At 32.4% G+C, this 21,550-nt stretch overlaps 1 protein-coding gene across 1 annotated transcript; it reads right to left on the reverse strand.

Annotated features, from left to right (window-relative positions):
- Positions 1 to 17,623: 17,623 nt before the first annotated feature.
- Positions 17,624 to 21,550, reverse strand: LOC115698976 (probable glycosyltransferase At5g25310). The gene is made up of 4 exons (XM_030626191.2): positions 20,440 to 21,550; positions 20,179 to 20,348; positions 19,025 to 19,376; positions 17,624 to 18,449 (listed from the first exon to the last, which is right to left on the reverse strand). Exons 1-4 carry the CDS (start codon positions 20,791 to 20,793, stop codon positions 17,784 to 17,786), a joined length of 1,542 nt encoding a protein of 513 aa, XP_030482051.2. The 5' UTR covers positions 20,794 to 21,550; the 3' UTR covers positions 17,624 to 17,783.

A 21,550-nucleotide genomic window follows, 5' to 3' on the forward strand; every position in this document is an offset into this window, starting at 1 on the left:
ATTTGAAATAGAAAACAAGAAGAATGTGAAGATGAGAGTAATTAATTCGTTAATTATTATTTTTTTTTTAAACGGATTAATTCGTCAGTTAAAAGAAAGCAAATCATTAAAATTAGTCAATAATTAAAATGAAACTGTACACACTACACAAAAAGACGAAACCGTGACAGAGACAGAAGAAAGAAGTAGTATATAGTTATGTTTTTCTATTTCTTTTTTCTTTTTGAAAAAAAAAAAACCTATTTTTATATGTTTGTTACGTTAAAAAAAGTAAATGAAAAGAAAGACTAGATGGTCAAACAACTAACTTCAACTTTGTTTTTTCGTTATTGTTTTTATTGGTTCTTTTAACAAATTGAGTCACAAAAGGAGTTTAATATAATTAGATTTCATTGGGAGTTGCAAGTTTTAATTAATCAGCTATGAGGGGCTAACCGAATATTTGAGAATATAGGAATTATGGTTATTGATATTTTTTTTTATTATTATCTTTCTTTATTTTTGAAGAATGATTGTTGATAGTTAATAAAAATATAATAATGGGATATTCCTTACGAAGCTATTGAAGATTGTATTAATTTGTTTTCTCTTCCTTCCAAAGAAACCGGAAGCAATCGAAAAAAAAATGCAAGATGGGATATTTGTTATTAAACCATAAATTAAACAAAGAATCATGTTATACATAATATTAATTGTGTGATTTATTCATGTTTAATTTAGTCAACAAATTTGGTCAAAATTTGGTATTTAAAGAAATTTACCATTGCTCCTTAGCTATTGTTAAGTTCAAAAGTTAAGGCTACCTTTTTCAAGATAAGTCACCTAGGAAAACAACAAATAAGGTGTGTTTATTTATTATAAATTCAAATACCAAATACGTATCAACATATAAATACAAAATTATCAACACTGACCGGAATTGTTGACTAAGTTAATATCATTAAATAAATTTGGAAATTGCAATTTTAACAAGATGATATTATTGGTCTTATAAGTTAATTAACTAACTTAATAATATACTCCTGAGTGCTGACAAAAAAAAAATAATACCTGTATATTGTTTAAGATGAATGATTGGGACAGTTAAATTGTTATTTGAATTTGTATTTATTATTAAGTTTAAAAATGAAAAAAAAAAAAAAATCTAATATAAAAATAGAGATATTGTTAGAAATAATGAATAGAGAAAAGAAATTAAGTAAGCATGCTTGGGAATTGAACCCGCATCCAGGCCAGTCCTGTGCATAGGCGGGCTAGGCCTGTGCCTAGGACCCACCCAGCTTAAGGGCCCAAAAATTTTTTTTCCTCTTTTAAAATTATACATTTTTTTTATTGATTTTGAAAAATACTACATTTTTTCTAACATAAAGGCCCAAAAAAAATTTTTCCTGTGGCCCACTTTGTTTCAAGGTCGGCCCTGCCCGCATCGTTAGCTTGGAAGGCTAAAAGTTGTAGTCGACGTTGATTCATCAGTTTTAATTTAACATCTCTAATTCAAAACTGAACGTGAAACTTTGATTTCATTCGATTCTTTATATTTCTTACACAAAATAACTTACAATTAAAAATGATACGGTCTCATTTAAAAATATGAATTGCTAATATTTATTATACATTTATCTGAATAATAAATAATATAATTTAAGTGTGTATCTAACATTATAAATATTATTTATTTTACTTTGTATGTAATAAATTATTGAATATAGTATGGTATTAAATAATACTAATACAATATAATGCAGCTTATGACTTAAAAGTATACCTTCGTATTTTAGTAAAAAAAAAATTCTTTAACCAAAATAGCTCTAATTCACTTAGATTCAAATATATTAATATTTTTTTTAGTGAAACCTAATACTAATTATAGAATAAAAAAATATATATTTATTTAGTATCTTAGTTTTAATTAAAAAAATTACAAATATATTTTTATTTAATTTAACCAAAAAAAAAATATAGAAATACTTGGACTATACTATCAAATGTTTTCTGATTTTGTTTTAGTTTATTCCTCCTGAACTATTTAGATTGTTGTATTTAAGGATTTGTAACTAATTTCATTCATTTTTGGTAATGTGTCGATTGTCCTTATACTAAATTGTACCCCTTGAACTTTGATACTACTACATCATGCCCTGGAATTTTAACATGTAACAAATTGTGCTCTTAAATTTTCATCCACGTCAGATTTCTTTTAGTAAAATTAGACAAAAGTTCTTAAATCCAACGATCTCAATAGTTTGAGGATAATTTTTAGCGACTTAAAAAGTTCATGAGCCATGATTTGGTACATATTAAAGTTTAGAGAGCAAAAATCTAAACTAGCCTAATATATAATTCTTTATAAAATTTCAAAAGGAAGAAAAAAAAATAATAAGGATTATAGTGAATTAATGATATGTTAATGTGTTTCACTTTATTATTTATTATTGAATTTTCATTAATATTATGAGTAAAAAATTCAAATAACCGTTTGCGAAGCGCAGCATGTTTCCTAATTGATAATTAAACGGGCTATAAATATTTTGTTATTTGCATGCTCTTGAATTTGGCTTACATCGCATTGATTTGGTGTATTGATGTTTCTAATTCTAACTATGTATTATTACATGGAAAACACCAAAAGATGTCATCAGCATATGATTAGTTAGTGAATCTTAATTAATACAAATACAATGCTGCTTGCATCATTGCTTTACTTAAGAATGTCAAAAGAGGTCCCATAATACATGTACAGTTAACTTACTCAACATTTTACTTCCCAAATGCATCCAAATTAATTAAAAGCAAATGTAGTGTATTGCTCATCTCAAGCAAGCATATGGACCCCCCAACTACACTATAGTCTATACATAAATAAAAGAAATATATAAATATAAATATATATATTATATTATATTAATAAATAAATAAAAAAAGTACTGTAAAACGGTGAAAGACCCACTATCGTCCTGGTTCCAGAGTCCTCTTACAGTCTTTATTTATGTTGAAAGTATGGTGGTGGAGACTGCAGAGCCCGGCCAAAAGGACCAGCAGCAATCCCTTTCCAAGGATTTTTTAAAAATAAAATCCCGACTTTTGTTCCCCATTGACCACCTCCTATATAGCCACATTGACCAACTACTACATTTTTCTGGAGTGCTATTATTAATTACTACTTCTTAGTAAATCTCCCAGCGTTTGAAAATACACCATGGAATATTTTTTTTCGTAACAATATTTATAATATTATCTTTATAATTTTTTAAAAACTAATAGTTTATAGTGCTGAAAATAGATTTGAAGTTTTTTGTACACGCTTGGTAAATTGAAATATCAAATTAAAATTCTGTTTTCGATAATGTAAACTATTCAAAATTTTCAAAAATAATTTACAGAGATGATATTGTAACTATAACGAATACCGCTATAAAAAAAAAAATTCCAACAAGTGATTTTGGACGTGAAGGTTGAATAAAAAGTTGTAATTATCACCCCTCCTACACTTTTATACTCACCCTAAATGATTAGTTATTTGTTAATCAACTATTAGGTGACGTTTAATTTACTGAAATGTAATTGTAATGATAATAAAAATAATAATAGAATGTAATGGTAATAGTAATGATGTTTGGTTTATTTTGTAATGAACATTATAATTAATTTCTTTTATTTGATTTGGGATAAAAATAAAATTAAATAATTAAGTAATATATTGACAAAAATATTCTCAATTTATTTATTGTCAACGTAGAGAAATAGAGCAAGGCAAAGAGAGAAAGAGAGTTTCAGCAAAAGCTTAATATTATTGATATTATAAATCCTTTATATAGAGAATACAGAGGATACATTAACCAAGAAAATAACTACCTTAACTAACAAACATAATTAACTAATTCTATCCAAAACAGAAATAACAGCCATTAGTTAATATTATTTACATCCCCTTCAAACGAAAAGGGATATTAGCCATTTTGAGTTTGAATTTAAGGTAGATGAATCGGTCTTTAGACAGAGGCTTTGTAAGCAGGTCAGCCACTTGATCAACACTTGGAACAAAACGTACTGAAAGTTGTTTGGCCAAAATTTGATCCCTAACAAAATACAAATCGATCTCAATATGTTTTGATCGAGCATGAAAAATAGAATTTGCTGCAAAAGTCGTAGCACTCTGATTGTCGACTTAAATAATAGGGCATTGTGAAAGAGTGATCTTCAGTTCAGAAAGTAATGAGACAATCCACTTTAATTCAGCAGTTGTGTTGGCTAGTGCACGAAACTCACTTTTAGTGCTTGATCTAGCAACAACCTGTTGCTTCTTAGAGAGCAGCTGATGAGAGCGTCTGTCATCAATACAGCTGGCCCAATCAGCATCGGAGTAACTTTCTAGTGTCAATGAAGTTGCTGGTTTGATCAACAAACCCTCTGAAGTGGTGCCTTTGAGATATCTTAGCAACCGTTTACAGGCTTCCCAATGTGAGATTGTTGGAGCTTTCAAAAATTGGCTAAGTTTGTTGATTGCAAAAGCAACATCAAGTCTAGTAAGACTGAGATATTGTAGTGCCCCGATTGTAATCCTGTATAATGTTGAATCATCAAATAATTCTCTATCATTGAGAGATAGTTTGAAAGTGCTTCTCAGAGGAGTAGAACAAGTTTTGACACCTTTCATGTGAACCTTGAGTAAGAGATCTGTTATATACTTTGTTTGTGACAGAAGCATGCCATGATTTGTCTCGATGTATTTCTACTCCAAGAAAGTAATGTACTTCACTAATGTGAGCTTGGATTTAAGAAGTAAATCTCAGCTTCATCGAGATGACGAGCCTCGAATCCTAAAGAGTTATGGTTGCAAGCCATAAGTCTCAAAGGGTTGAAACACGTGATTTTCACGTGTGCATGTGATCCGTTTAACAATGTGATTTTCACGTGATGTTCAGTGCAAACGGCAGGATGCCGTTTAACCATTCTCATATATATTGGCACGTTCTCATAATATACTTTCGATTGGCCTATACCCTACTATTGTACCCAATTTTCAATCATATTTTCACCTACTGTTACACTATTTATGATTTTCAACAATCTTCAATTATTTCTTTTTAACGACAAATTTGAAAGTAATTAGTCAAATGTTTAGACGTTAATTTCCTCGTATCACATGCATGTATCTCGTTTAGTTAAAAACAAAATAGGGTACTATCGACTTTTTGCGATGAGATGATTTGTGAATTGTGAAAGGTAAACTTTATTCTTATCTATGTTTTATTTAACGATCTAATTTTATTAAACTTGGAACTATCACAAAATGTTGGTGGTAGATGCATTAATTGGTCAAGCTTTTACAATTAATTAGCCAAAAACAATAATTAATTGATTTATATGAACAGTCAAACAAATATTCATGATAAAATGATATACGTATCACTAGTTGGTGGCCTAATTAATCGTAAAGTTAAAGACAACCCTATTCAAAACGGCACTGGTCATGAACTAAAATCTATTCTAATGTCATACATAACGTAACTATATGTAAACAGTGTGCACCGTTTATTACATATAACACCAAAATGACATGTCGTTTTTGGGTCAAGGGATTCAAATTAAGCAAGTGCGTTTCAACAAATTTCTATTGAAAAGTGAACACAACACAATACACCATATATCTCTTTTATTTAGAGCATGGAATTTAATTAAAGTATGATAAATCCTATCAATGGACCAATTTGTGTATCCAATAATTGACAGCATGCAATTAAATCATATTTCCAAGGTTGTTGCTTTTGATCTTGACCATCTTTGTAATTATTATTATTATTATGGGGCCAATGCATGCATGATGAAGAAGCCAAATAGTGTTTGATTAATTTTAAATAACGTACGATTTTCATGACACGGTAAAACTTTTAATTAGAAAGGAGTTAATTGTCAAAGGAACCTAAGCTTCTGTTAATTCAATTACTGTTAGTTATTTTTGTTGCGCTCTTTTAGGACTGTTGTAACTAACTTTTGTTAGTCTTTTCTCTCTGCACTTTACTCATCTCTCTGTATATAAGGAACTTTGTCTCTTTTCCTGGATCAATGAAAAACACTTCATCTTTTACCTTTGTCTCATCTTTCTCTTCTTCTTTCTTTTGTTTGAGCATTAACATGGTATATCAGAGCTTCACTTGTTCTTTCACGGAGCATTCATCAGCAATCAACAATGGAGCCTCGTCAAATCCCCCAGGTATCTCTCAACAATTCAATTTACCAAAAACTAACCTAGTTTCCTTCTCTCATTCTCTCTCTGTGCGATTGGATGAGTTTAACTACCTACCATGGAAGTACCAAGTTCTGGCAGCAATCAAAGGTAGTCGCCTGCAACGATTTCTTGAACCGAATCAAGCGCTACTTCAATTCATCACAGTTGAAGATCAAACTGCAAACACAGTCAATCCTGAGTATGAGGACTGGGAGCAACAAGATAATATCCTCGTGTCTTGGCTTCTCTCTTCGATGTCTGAAAAGGTACTCACAAGAATGGTTGGATCGGATTCTGCAGCTCAGATCTGGATTAATCTTTGTGAATACTATACTTCCCTCAATCGAGCCAAGATCGGACAATACAAGACTCTGCTGAGGAATACAAAAATGCAAGCTTCTCTCAATGACTATCTGCTCAAAATAAAAAGTGTTATTGACACTTTAGCCTCAATCGGTCATCCTACATCTGCACACGATCATATTGAGGCCATTTTTAATGGTCTCCCTACTGAGTACAATGTGTTCATCACCTCAGTCAATACAAGAACTGATCCTTATAGTGTTGCAGAAATAGAGGCTCTACCACAGTGTCAGCTCTGCCACAAGCTCAAACACACAGTTCAACAATGCTTTTACGGGTTCGATAAGTCTTTCACTGGGCCAGAGTCATTTCAGAACATTCAAGGCAACCACAGTGCTAATATTGTTGAGATCCAAGCCTATTATGCAACTCATGAAATTGTAAATGACCTTGATTGGTACCCGGACTCAGGTGCCACAAATCATCTCACCCCTAATGAGCTAAATCTCAACACTAGCAATACCTATCTTGGTGAACAACAAGTGCACTGGGCAATGGAACAGGTTTAAAAATTCTTAACACTGGTCAATCTTCATTCATTTCCCCCTTTCATTCTCAACATTTGTTTTTAAACAATTTATTACATGTGCCAACCATTACTAAAAACCTTCTTAGTGTCTCTCAATTTTCTCAAGACAAAGGTGTTTTTTTTGAATTTCACCCATTTCATTGTGTTGTGAAAGATCATGTTTCTTTGAGGACTTTACTTGTTGGGAAGCTTGAAAATGGCTTGTACAAGTTTGACTCTCACCAGCTCAATCTTCTCAACTCTCATAACAAGCAACCCTCCCCTTCTCCACCTTCTAGTTCCAAGACTCCAGTTGCCTTTACTCATTGTAATTCAAGCAGTTTATCTGATGTACATGATTCCTTTCCCTTATGGCATAAAAGACTTGGACACCCTCACTATAGGACTGTCCAACATGTACTCACTGCTTCTAATATCAAAACCAGCAATAAAAACAATGATTTCTCTAAACTGTGTTCTGCTTGTTGTCTTGGAAAACACCACAAACTTCCTTTCCCCACATCCACCACTGTCTACACTACACCATTGCAACTTCTACACTCTGATTTGTGGGGTCCTGCCCCAATTAATTCTGCTTCTGGTTATAGATATTACATCAATTTTGTAGATGCTTTTTCTAGGCACACTTGGATTTACATGTTGAGAACAAAAAATGGGGCACTTAACACCTTCATCACATTCAAAACTCAAGTTGAACTTCAACTTGGGTTACCCATCAAACAAATTCAATCTGATTGGGGTGGAGAGTATCAAGCTTTCACACAATTCTTACAACAATCTGGCATTGTTCACAAAGTGTCTTGTCCACACATGAACAAAATGGAGTGGTTGAACGAAAGCATAGGCACATAGTTGAGAGTGGATTAACTCTACTAGCTCAAGCTAGTATGCCCTTAAAATTTTGGGATGAAGCCTATAGATCGGCTGTGTTTCTTATTAAAAGAATGCCCTCACCTCAGCTCAATCACTTATCTCCCATAGAAATTCTCTGTTCAATATCGAACCTGCTTATCACTCTCTAAAGGTCTTTGGATGTTTGTGTTATCCAAACCTAAGACCCTACAACAGAATAAAGATGCAATATAGGTCCCAACCTTGCACCTTTATTAGTTATAGTTCTTCCACAAAGGCTATAAGTGCCTATCTAAGGATGGTAGAGTGTACATCTCAAGAGATGTTCTCTTTGATGAGAACATCTTTCCCTATGCTACTGAGTCCCAACAGTCTTCCTCTCAATCTATTTCTCCCTCATCTGTTGCAGCAGCTATTCCAACTCCTCAAACCAGTAAAAGAACACCTCTACCATTCCCTCCCCCTGGTTTTCCTCCCCTCAACTCAACCCCTCCTATTGCTATTTCTTAAGATGACCCTGCTGCTGTTGCAGCAACCCCAACTCAGCCTAATGCCACTCATAATTCAATACCAACTCCCATGGTTCCATTGCCAGTGCCCACAACTGCTCCTACCAGTTCTTCTACTGATCATGTTGAGTAACCTACCCCTAGTGCACACACTTCTACTGATGTCGATAACATTACTGCATCAACACAATAAGTTGCTACTGCTGTGAACAAACATCCTATGACCACCAGAGGAAAGTCGGTCTCCCTCTACTCTCCGTCGCATACGTCGAACCACCACCACCTCCCGTCGATGTCCCTCTCATCTTCGTCTCATACGTTGGACCACCACCACCTCCCGTTCGTCTCCCTCTCTCTCTTTCTCTCTCTCTCTCTCTGAGCTCAGTATAAATACATTTATTTATTTACATACTTTTTTATTTATTATATATTTATTTTATTATTGTATAAATTTGATGTGTTTTAAAGTTAGTTGTTATTGTAACAAAATTAATTAGTTGTTTTATTTTAATTTAGGTAAAATTATAAAACTAATGGAGGAAAAAAATGGGAGAAAATACAGATTTTTTTGCCATTATTTTTTTCTCTTTTTTTTTTTACATTCGCCTATAACAGGGTATAGGCGACGGTTTTAAATCGTCGCCTATTCTGCCCATTTTACGACAGTCGTATAAGTGACGGTTATAGAAACCGACGAGAATATTTTAAACGACTGTTTAAAAAAGTTGGGAAAACCCATTTTTGTAGTAGTGTTCACTAACTTTTTGTTATTATAATTAATTATCAATGCATACTTAGTGGAGTTTGAATATCTCAAATATTTAGGTTTTGTGATATATTGTACTGCGGTTGATTGGGTGTAATAATATGCATGTTAGTTGAGTTTGAATATCTTAAATATTCAACCATAGTGAAGTAGGTTATGCGAATATAAGTACTGCTGTCGGATGGGTGGATAAATTTTGTACTGTTAATGTTTTTTTTTTTGTTTTTTTCGTATTGTTTTATTTATTTTGTTTGTTATTTTAGGCATTTTTAAAAAAATTTAGGAACGTCCAATTACAGTCATTATGCTGCCAAAGTTTTAGTAGAATTAGAATAAATTTTACTAAAAAATGCATAAATATTAACGGAAAAGTGCATATAACACAAATAATTAGTTCATTACTAGCTAGTTATAAGAAACTAGGTGATTTAACACAAATAATTATATACACATTTATATAATTTAATCATCACATATTCTATATAATTATTTCTGTCTAGCTATATAAAAGCTACAATTATTAAAACTCTAATAGTAAAATTTTCTTTACATTTTGACATAATCTAAATATTATTAGAAAGGAATCACTTTTTACCTCATTTTATTTTGAAAAGATAAATTCTATCTCCACATGAATTACAATTCTAAAGGAATAAATTTTCCAATTATAAATGTCAATCCAAACAAATGAATGGATTCACTTTAAGAAAAGTCATTCCATTCCTGGATCCATTCCAATCAACTAAACACTATCCTAGTTAATTAATTACAACTTATTTGACTTAATAACATGAACTAAAAATTCGTTTAAGGAATAACTTGTTTTATTTTTATTTTTAATTTAGTGCTATATTATTCTTTAATAATTAAAAATTCGTTTTCAAAGATTTCTTAAAGACTTAAGGCTGATGGATGCTGCCATTGTTGAGGTGAGTTTTTGTTTTCTGTTTTTGGTGAGTTTCTTCATGTTTCGGCTGGTGGATTTCGGGGTGAGTTACTTTTGGCGTATTTTTCGTGATTGTTGCGAAAATTATTAATTACTACGCAAGTGCACGCAATCAAGTAGTATACTCACGCAAGTGAGGTCGAACCACAGGGAATTGGATTAATTACTACTAAACTATACTTATAATTCTATTTGGCAAATCAAAAGTATTTATGATTGAAAAAGGAAGAAAGAAATTCAAGAAACTTAAAGAAACAAGTGAATATTAATCAAGATGAGAGAATAGGGAGATGAATCCTGTTGTTAAGTTACCAATGTTAATGTCTAATTGCTATCCTTCTCTTGAAGTGAATGACAGATTATAAATTAACCTAGATCTTTTCAGATCTTCTAGGTTCTAAATCTCATGCTCTCTAATTAATCTCTTAATTAAACTAACATGAAATCAGCATTAAGCAATAATCTAAATGTCACAAACGCTATGTAAATACTTTCGTTTCACATCAAAACCTAGACTATCCAATTTTAGCATTCTCAATTCTCACTTTTCAGATTTCGAATTGAGATCATAAAACATGTAAAAGGTGATCAATCTTGCACATGGAAATTAAACACAAATATGAATAGTGTTCACAATCAAGATGGAGGAATGACAATTATTTATTAACTAGGAAAAACTTAAACAACATTCATCATTCTCCCTAAATAGGAGTTTAGTTCAAAACAACCATAATCAAATCCATAATTAACATTGAAACAGAAAATAACATAGAAAAATTAAAGAGAAGAGAAAGAACTAGTTGAAGCAATTGATTCGGGTCGCCACAAGCCGCTCTTCTAGCCTCCTCCTTTGTTTCTAGGGTTCCAATTCTGAATGACCCCTAATTTTCACGAACTCCCTCTATTTAAACCAAGTCTCATCTTTAAAATTCATGAAATTACGAAACTGCCCAAAAATCCCGTCACTGGGGTCCCCGTCGCGACTGGCAATGCCCCCGTCGCGACGGGGTTAAGCAGCAAATTCTTGGAAAACTTTCTGCCAGTTCCCGTCGCGACTGCCATGTTTCCCGTCGCGACTGGAACAGGCAACGACACAATATTTGGTATTTCTTCTCGATTCTTTCACCACGCGTCCTCAATTCTTGTACATACTTTCTTTAAACGCCCAAGGACCTGAAACAAAAGAATCAAAGTGTAAAATAGCCCTAAAACTAGAAACAAGAGTGAAAACTAACCAAAAATATGACCCGAAACTTAGACTAATTTTAGCCTAACAAATTCCCTCAAACTAGATTCTTACTCGCCCTCGAGTAAGATAAAACTCAAATTGAAATTAAACAATGTAATAGATAACTAAACCTTCCAATGATTGAACTACCACCACCACCTGCACAACTTCAAGCAAATCAAAAACCGGAATTTCAACTCAATAACTCTAAGAATTAACTTGGATGCACAATTCAAAAGTAAGCAATTCATATAGACACAAAACACCTCTTTTGACACCCATATCACAACCATTCTACACTCTCCGACATTCCGCTAACCCATGTTCAATAAGCTTGAACGACATACCTTTCTCCACTAATGTTGACAATTCTTGCTCAGAATCAAAAGGTCTTTTTCGGTTATAATAGCATGGCTTAGGTAAAACGGGTAGATGAGAAGTCATTTAGGCTACATTATACCATAAGCACAATTATACCAAACAAGCACCCACACTTATCCATTCTTTCATCCCAAAGAAACAAGTAAGAGATTACACTTTTCTTTTTTTTTTCTTTCCTATGTGCCCACCTCATTGTTCACATTTGATTCTCAAGAAGAAATTATCACATTTATTTTTTTTTCTTTTGTTTTCTTTTCTTCTTTCTTTTTTTTTACAATAGAGGCACAACACATAACAACTATTATTTTTTTCCAATCTCTTACTTTCAAAATTACTCCCCCACTTACAACAATTCATTCCCCCCCAAACTTGCTTAACAACTTATGGCATAATAAGGTACGTTGAGGATGAAAGTATAGCGAATTAAGCTTAGTTAAGTGGTGAAACTTTTTTTTTAAAATAGGCTAAGGCTCAACTTTGGGTAAACTAAGGATAAAACTTTTTAGGTAGGCTTGAAAGGCTCAATCGATCCAAAGAAAACTTGCCTAAATCACTTTCCAAACAGAAATCAACAACAGCTTCGCTTCAAGAGAGTATGTCAAACAAATTCTATTCCATGTCAAGCTAATCCTTCCACAATCCAAATAGAACAAAAATGATATGCGTCAAAAATAAATATTTTGCATCTAAATGAACAACCTTCTAACAAACATCCATTTTAATTCAAAGAGTTATGACTCAAGCACACGGTTAAGATTCCAATCCATTGCACAAGTAAATAACAGTGGTTCAATCAATCTTCCAACTTAGCTATCAACACATGACACTAAAGATAACCAAGGCTAACTAAAAACGAAAAAAACTGAAAGAAACTAAAAAAAAAAAATTAAATCTCTCCCCCCAAACTAAAGATGCACATTGTCCCCAATGTGTTAAAATAAAATTGTGGTTGAGAGATACTTACCTGAGCACCACATCAACAAGCGGTTGACGCCCGTAATAAGCGTCATGCAAGACAACTTGAAAATTTTTGTTGTACTTGCCTTCAAGCTTGGCAAGTGATGAGTTTGAACTAAAATCAGCACCAACAATATAAGACTTTGGATAATGTGCTTGGGGAGAAGCCTTTCGTAGCTCGTAGAGGATATAATATGATGTTGATGAAATATATGGATTCATTGATGGTTTATTAGTCAATATCATTGATGAAGTTGAATCAATGATGCCATGTTCTTCTTCATCCTCCAATGTCACAGTTTCTACACTTTCATCAAACAACTCTTCTTCTTGTTGCTCACTCTCCACTTGGCTATCCATACCCTTGCTTGTGATTTCATATTCAATGAGTTCCTCTTCACAAGGATCTTGATCTTCAATTGTAGGCTCATTATCTTCCTTGTATTCAACTAATGACCCTTCTTCATTGTACCAACAACTCTCATAACTTTCATCATTGGAGTTATTACATTCTGAATCATGAGTCATTGAATTATCACATAAGGATCTCACCATGTCAGTTAAGCAGTTAATCTCTCCTGGAAGTGATTATAGAAGTGATAGTAGTTGCTCCTCTTTTTCAGTTTGTTGGGATGAATTTGGGCAATAAGGTGGATATTGGTGACTCCAACCCTGAAGTGATGGATCCCAATGCCAGTCGTACGTAATCAAAATCTGCCATATTATTCAACAAATTTATTACATCATAGCCTCTCATTAATAGAGGCGCTCCAGTGACCTCTGCTCCATAATTAACCCAGCTTCTTGTTTCATCATTAAGTCCATTATAAAAGAGCCACGTAAAACATCCACTTGAGAAAGTGGGATAACATCTCTCTCCAAGCTCTTTAAATCTCCTCCAAGCAAAATAGAATGGTTCATTGTGTTGTTGGACAAAATCCTCAAGATATAGCATCTGGATTTATCTTGCAGGTCAAACTCATAAGTAAAACATTAGTAAAATTAAAAAAAAAAAAAGAAACTAAATTAGTACTAAAAAGATAAAAATTTGAAACAACAAAATTAATACTAAAACTAAAAAGAAAAACCAACTTAGAACAAAATTTAATTTTTAATAATATTACCAAATTTAATCTAAAAGAAACAGATTAGAAATAAGCAAAAAAGAATTAACCAAAGTAGAAGTTAGTATAATTTTATGTAATATCAATCTTTATACAATTCCCCGGCAACGGCGCCAAAAACTTGTTGCGAAAATTATTAATTACTACGCAAGTGTACGCAATCAAGTAGTATACTCACGCAAGTGAGGTCGAACCACAGAGAATTGGATTAATTACTACTAAACTATACCTATAATTCTATTTGGCAAATCAAAAGTATTTATGATTGAAAAAGGAAAAAAGAAATTCAAGAAACTTAAAGAAACAAGTGAATATTAATCAAGATGAGAGAATAGGGAGATGAATCTTGTTGTTAAGTTACCAATGTTAATGTCTAATTGATATCCTTCTCTTGAAGTGAATGACAGATTATAAATTAACCTAGCTCTTTTCAGATCTTCTAGGTTCTAAATCTCATGCTCTCTAATTAATCTCTTAATTAAACTAACATGAAATCGGCATTAAGCAATAATCTAAATGTCACAAACGCTATGTAAATACTTTCGTTTCACATCAAAACCTAGACTATCCAATTTTAGCATTCTCAATTCTCACTTTTCAGATTTCGAATTGAGATCATAAAACATGTAAGAGGTGATCAATCTTGCACATGGAAATTAAACACAAATATGAATAGTGTTCACAATCAAGATGGAGGAATGACAATTATTTATTAACTAGGAAAAACTTAAACAACATTCATCATTCTCCCTAAATAGGAGTTTAGTTCAAAACAACCATAATCAAATCCATAATTAACATTGAAACAGAAAATAACATAGAAAAATTAAAGAGAAGAGAAAGAACTAGTTGAAGCAATTGATTCGGGTCGCCACAAGCCGCTCTTCTAGCCTCCTCCTTTGTTTCTAGGGTTCTAATTCTGAATGACCCCTAATTTTCACGAACTCCCTCTATTTAAACCAAGTCTCATCTTTAAAATTCATGAAATTACGAAACTGCCCAAAAATCCCGTCACTGGGGTCCCCGTCGCGACTGGCAATGCCCCCGTCGCGACGGGGTTAAGCAGCGAATTCTTGGAAAACTTTCTGCCAGTTCCCGTCGCGACTACCATGTTTCCCGTCACGACTGGAACAGGCAGTGACACAATATTTGGTATTTCTTCTCGATTCTTTCACCACGCGTCCTCAATTCTTGTACATACTTTCTTTAAACGCCCAAGGACCTGAAACAAAAGAATCAAGCGTAAAATAGCCCTAAAACTAGAAACAAGAGTGAAAACTAACCGAAAATATGACCCGAAATTTAGACTAATTTTAGCCTAACAGTGATAATTTGTGTATTTTTAGTCACTTGTAACAAATTTTTGGTGATTAAACTGTGTTTAATGTTGTTAATTATGATTTATTTTTACCTTTTAAAATCTACTTTTATTAAAATAAATATGACATTTACTTTTTAGATTCATTTTTAATTTAATTTTATTTAATTATGTATGTTTTCCATATTTAAATAGTTTTACTACCTAGCCATAATTATAGCTGGATTTATTGTGTGAATGCACTATTTATTGTATCTTTATGGCTGAAATATTCTTGATTTCAGCTTTGATTTTAGCCATTTACGCATCTTGTTTATTGATTTTTCGCATGGCCTTTAACTATTTCCTTTTGTATCCTCTATATAATCTTTTGATTAATAATTTTATTATATACCGTATATTAATTTTATTTAATAATTATATAAATACCATTTATATATATATTTTTGTTAAAATAATTTACATTAATTTTTTAGTAAAATATTTTATTTATATGTAATTGTAATTATATACACTAATAGTTATTTTGAGATTTTAATTTTTTAATTTTAATAGTGTATCTAATTTTAATTAATAGTTTTTATTATATTATATTATAGAGTTTAATAGTGATATTTAGGATTGATGACGAGTGGTTTTCGCACCATTTTTTGATGGTTCTCATGCTTTTTATGGTTGTTTGTGTCATTTTTATGGTTTGCCCCTAATTATTTAAGGTATATTGTGATACGGTCAATGGGCACAAGAAATATTTTTTTGTACTCATGTCTTCTACAAATAATTTTTTCAGATCTGACAGATAAGTGTTTCAAGTCTTAATATTATAATATGGATTGTTTTACCATCTTTATTCACATTAATTATTTTTCTTTAAATTGTGTGGTAATAAAGTTTTATTTTGTTAATTTGTAGGTCAGTTTTGAGGAGGGCCAATTATTACAGAGATTTATTGATAAGTTTATTTTAAATATAATTTATTTGAGAGTTGTTATCTCTTACTTATTGAGAATTTCTTTTATTAATTTTAATATTATCGCTAGAGGGTTAATTCATTTTTATCTTATTCTATTTTGTAGATATTTTGGGGATCATTCTTGATATATTTATGAGTTGGCGTGTAGTATGAAGTTAAAGCTCTAACTCTTTGGGTGTGCTGTTTGAGGATGTTATAGCTTTATTGCTTAAATTTCTGGGGGCAGTTTTGTCCCATGTAGCTCGCTCTGAGAATTTAGAGACCCATGGCTTGGCAAAGCATGCTCTGCGGTTAGACGATGAGCTATCCTAGTTCGAGGAGGTTCCAGCGCCGGTGGCGGACGTCTGCATCGTAAATTCATGAGTGATTCTAATCACTTTATCAAAAAAATGGTTCCAAAATTATTGGAAAATGTGAAAATTCTTATGCAAATCGAAACATAAACGTGGTATGGGATTCCACTCATTTGTTCATTTTAACCAAACTCTCTTAGCCAAATAAGCTTGGAGGATTTTCGAAAGGCTGAACTCCTTGTTAAGTCGTTTACTGAAGCATAGACATGTCTCAAACTCTTCCTTTTTGGATGATAATTAGTCACTCTCCATCGTTAACTTGGCAAAGTATATGTTGGAAAAGAGAATTGTTACATAAAGGGCTGAGATACAAGATTAGAAATGGTCTTCATATTACTAGTGGAATTGATCCATGGATCCCAAGTCACAATAAGTTTAGGCCATTAACATTTTTAGGTCCTCGATCCATTAATGCACATTTCCAATTTTATCACTGTTAATCGGGAATGGGATGTTTCTTTGCTGAATACCTACTTCAAGCCTATCGATATTGATCGAATCATGTCGATTCCACTGAGTTTTTTTGCAAACCAAAACCGACTCATATGTCACCATACTACAACTGGTTCATACACAGTGAAATCGGGTTTTCATTTAGGAATTAACATCATTGGAAGAACAACAACAATCCTCCACTTCTGATCCACAACGTGAATGGTGAAAATATTTTTAGAACTTGAATTTGCTACTAAAGATTCCCATTATTGCTTGGAAGGTATGTGTTGCTCGCTTTTTATGAAAAAAATTATTAATTCAACAACATGCTCTCTATGTGCATCAAGTTGGAAATCGATTGGGCATGCGCTCTTTGGATGTAAACATGCAAGGCAATATGAAAGCATTTCAAATTTTTTATTGATCATGGATAAGCACAACGTATGTTTAATGGTAATTACTTAATGCTACACCTTTCTTCTATCTATTATTAAGAAGATTTAGAATTGATCATTTGCCTTATGTGGGCTATATGAAACCGAGTTTTTCACGGGAGTTTGAGACGAGAAAGTACCTCAATAGTTTTTCTAATAATACATTACTTATTTTATCATTATATTTACCAAAGAAAAATAAAATAGTATTATATATTAGTCTTTTAAATTATATAGTTAAAATAAATAAACTTTCACTTTGTGTAAACCCTTACACTTTTACAAATGAAATAAAATAAAACTTTCAACTATGCCCATATTAGTACCTTTGTACATGAAACATATCCTAAAAAAGAAAGAATAAAGAAAAAAATAAAGTAAACTCATAACTATGCAAGCCCAACATTAAGCCTCCTGAGCCATATAGAATGAAGAATCATATGAAACACGTCAAATCTCTTGGCAGGGTTGTTCAACACAAAATGCTTCCTAACAGTCTTTAACCCTTCCTTAAGTCTTCGATACTTTTCTTCAGAAACCGAACTCAATATCTCCTTCAACCTCGGAATATCTGAAATCTCCACACTGATGGAAAACTCATCCCATTTAAGAACATCACTGAATGGCAGAACATAGCTATCAGACAAGATTACCGGCACACACCCGGCGTAGATAGCCTCCACCACTCTAGGACTCGCCACTTCATATCCGCTAGGGCAGAGACAAAACTTGGATTTTAGCATGAAAGTATGGTAGTCTCCCATGCCCTCAGGGAGATACTCATGGACTTGCATATCGCCGTCTCGGCCGTTCCAATGTTGAAAGAGGATGGGTCGGATTATGCCGTGGAGGCCCCCGGCAAAGAAGGCTAAGAGTGGACGCGTGGCATTTTCGGGTGGAGAGTGGAATGCCGATGGCATTTCGCCGGTTAAGAGGTGGATTTCTGGCAGGCTTACGTCCTTTTGTGGGTTGAAGCTTTCAGAAGAGTTGGCGTTGCAAAAGACTCGAATGGATGTGTTGTAAAGGAATTGATTGCCCTCTGTTGCATGAGGACCCTGCATGCATGCATAGAAATATATTATAAACAAATAATCAACAACATAAATTAATTAGGACCTTTACCCGTACATATAAATTCAATCCAATTTGAGCAATTAAATATATATTTAAATATTTAAAATATATATATGTGAACCCAAATATTACTTAGGACCCTAACCTAAGCAATTGTCTAACAATTTAAAAGTGTGATTATGTTATTATTCTAGACCTGCTTTTCATTTTAATTAGTATAGCTAGAAGACAAGTACTTTATCAAAAACTTAGATATTACGCAAAATCAATTAAATAACAAAGAGTTAAGGCAAATCCAGTTTGGTTTTTAATGTGGACGTCCAAATACTTATTATATTAAAATTAATGCACGTGTAAACTACATAACTAACCAGCCATACATACATCATGAATGGACATTAGTAATCCACTTTTTTTTTTTTTTGGTGGGGGGATAACGTAACCAACAAAGAAAAGTTGAAATTGCACTGAAAATAACATTATTATACACACAAAGAAACTAAGCATGCGAAAAAAGCTGTGAAGAAAAAAAAGATGTGAGTATAGAAGTACTGACCCAATCATGACAGGCAACGATGAAATGGTCGGCACCCTTGGTTGTATTCCAAAATGGGTATCTGGTAGAAATGAGGTTGATATAATCGGCTACATAGCGCCTGAGAGGGTCGAGATCGCGAGAGTTGGCTTCGTATAAGTACTTAACCATCCACGTAACGCTAAAAGGCATGAAATAAACGTGAGCTCGTTCACCCTCTCTTGTTCTGAACCTCTTTGCACTGTTTTCCATTTCATGTATGAATCTCCCTTCAATGGCGTATATGTTCTTGCATGGTCCGTCATGAGAGATTGGAAGCTCACCTTCTTCGTACACATACACTTTGAATCTCTTTTCCATTTCAACATAGCTCCTGCAGTTTTTAAAAGTTAATTCATTAATAATATGAAAAAATATTTAATATATATATGACTGCAAATGATCAAGATTATAAAGATTAATACGTAATATTACAATTAGTAATAAAAGGCCTAAGATATAATGAAAATGATGATGAGAGACCGTGTATATATATATATATGCATGTAACTGCGTACATATATTTATACATTTTTCGCTTATGAAATAATCTATTAAAACCCAAGCAATATGGAATAATTAAAAATGATCATTGCTACCTTCCTTTTCAATATTGCTATAGCGAAGTGCTTTAATTAATAAATAGTAATATATAATAATGTAGAACATAATACTTCTCGAAGATCAACTCGTGATTAAAATTTGTATTAGAGGCTACTTATTACTAGTTCCTCAGCTAACTTTGAATTTTATTATTTAATTAAATTTCAAAATCAAAATACTATTCTATAAAAAATATATATATAAAGAAAAAATTGGTCCATATGGATGAAATTATGGACCGCCATGGCCATCAAATACGATAATTAATAACTGTGGCAGACTGCTTTATGAAAAGTCACTCGAGTGAAAAAAACTTGAGAGAAACTTGTGTTTGTGAGTGGGAAATACGCACATAGCGTCATATCCAAGAAACTAATTCCACATTCAATCAAGAATTATATAAAGATTGGCGATGACTTGTAAATAAAGTCGTCCGATCATTTTTATTTTCCATTCATGTGAAAAACAGAAAGAGTTGTATATTCATTATTTTTTATATACTTACAAAAATAAATAAATAAATAAAAACTTACTGATAAAACGCTTTTGGGTTACGATAAACGACACTATTAGGAACATAGTCGGTGTCGTTTCTTGTTGTCAAGAAGTTGCTACTCGAACCTGCTCTCCGAATCACAGCTCGAGCCGCAGCTAGTCCTCGTTCAAGAATCTGTCGTTTTCCACTTCGAGTCCAGATTTTTCTCTGTCACATTGTGTTATATATCGATTAATTAATAAGCACTATATAAAAACAATTAACAATACATAGGTTTGAATCAATTATTAATTATTACTCTTATGGTGTGGTTCTTGAATCCATTATTAGCATGAAAAGCCGTAGTAGTAGTAGTAGTAGTGTTGGAAAGAGTACTCGAAGGAGAAATAGGTGATCGAACATGATTATGATCAACACCACCAAAACCTCCATCATCATCATCAGATTCAGAGCCAATTATGGAGTTTCTACTAAAATGATGAGCGAGATTAGGGACTGTTTGTATCAAATTAATTGGCTCAATAGTGGAAGAGATTACCCAAACAGATATGCCCATCAGAATGACACATATCGAAGCCAATACTAGTAAAAAAATAATGAACCGACAAGACATTTGGTCACGGCTGCTACGACTACTATCCCTAGTCACCATTTTGATGTAAGTGTTTTTTTTTTTCAGTTTCTATTTTTTGAATTTGTGTATTGTTTGTTTACAATATATATATATATATATATTCAAAAAAAAGAAGAAGAAGAAGAAAACGAGGATGAGAGAAAAAGAGAAAAGATCATGTTGAGGAACGAAGTGGTAATTGTGAATAAAGAACTGGATATTTATAAGCAGAGGACTCTTGAATTGAAGCACAGAGATATTACTTATTTAACCCTGATACGCTGTCCTTATATGAATAGCCGAATAGGATTAGTAATAATATCGGTGTGAAGAAAAAATAATTTTAGGAAGAGCATTGTTATTAGGCACTGGTGCCTAGCACCTTCTCGACATGTCGTGTTGTGATCGGCTAACGATAATTTTTAAAAGTTATTATATTAAACTATACGAGATCCGATACTTAGTTGGACCAATAACGATACTGATATATAAGAAGGTGTTAAGCGCCACTGGTACTTTTAGCATTTCTCTTTTAGGAATAATATAAAATCTACATCGAGAAAAGAAATGCGTGACCCCTTAATCTACATTATATTAACATATTTTCTTTATCTTTTATTTCTTTTTTTTTTTTAATGAATTTCTAATTTTTTATGTTAAGAAATATACCACCTTGGCGTGGTTGATCATAAAAATTTCAAACTATTTATGAAAAAAGTATAAATTTTGGATAGATAGTTTGTTTTAGTCACTAAAGAAAAGTGTTTTCTTATTATTATATTTTTTAGTTGGTTAA

The sequence above is a fragment of the Cannabis sativa genome, chromosome 8, assembly GCF_029168945.1.
Source record: "Cannabis sativa cultivar Pink pepper isolate KNU-18-1 chromosome 8, ASM2916894v1, whole genome shotgun sequence".
In the NCBI taxonomy this organism is placed as follows: Eukaryota; Viridiplantae; Streptophyta; class Magnoliopsida; order Rosales; family Cannabaceae; genus Cannabis; species Cannabis sativa.

Bases quoted from the DNA above. Each gene is read 5' to 3' on its own strand.
- LOC115698976 (XM_030626191.2), bottom strand. From the start codon at position 20,793: ATGGTGACTAGGGATAGTAGTCGTAGCAGCCGTGACCAAATGTCTTGT. The intron at 20,349-20,439 runs GTAATAATTAAT...ACAATGTGACAG, and splicing joins TCAAGAACCACACCATAAGA to AGAAAAATCTGGACTCGAAG. The intron at 19,377-20,178 runs GTAAGTTTTTAT...TAAAAACTGCAG, and splicing joins AACCCAAAAGCGTTTTATCA to GAGCTATGTTGAAATGGAAA.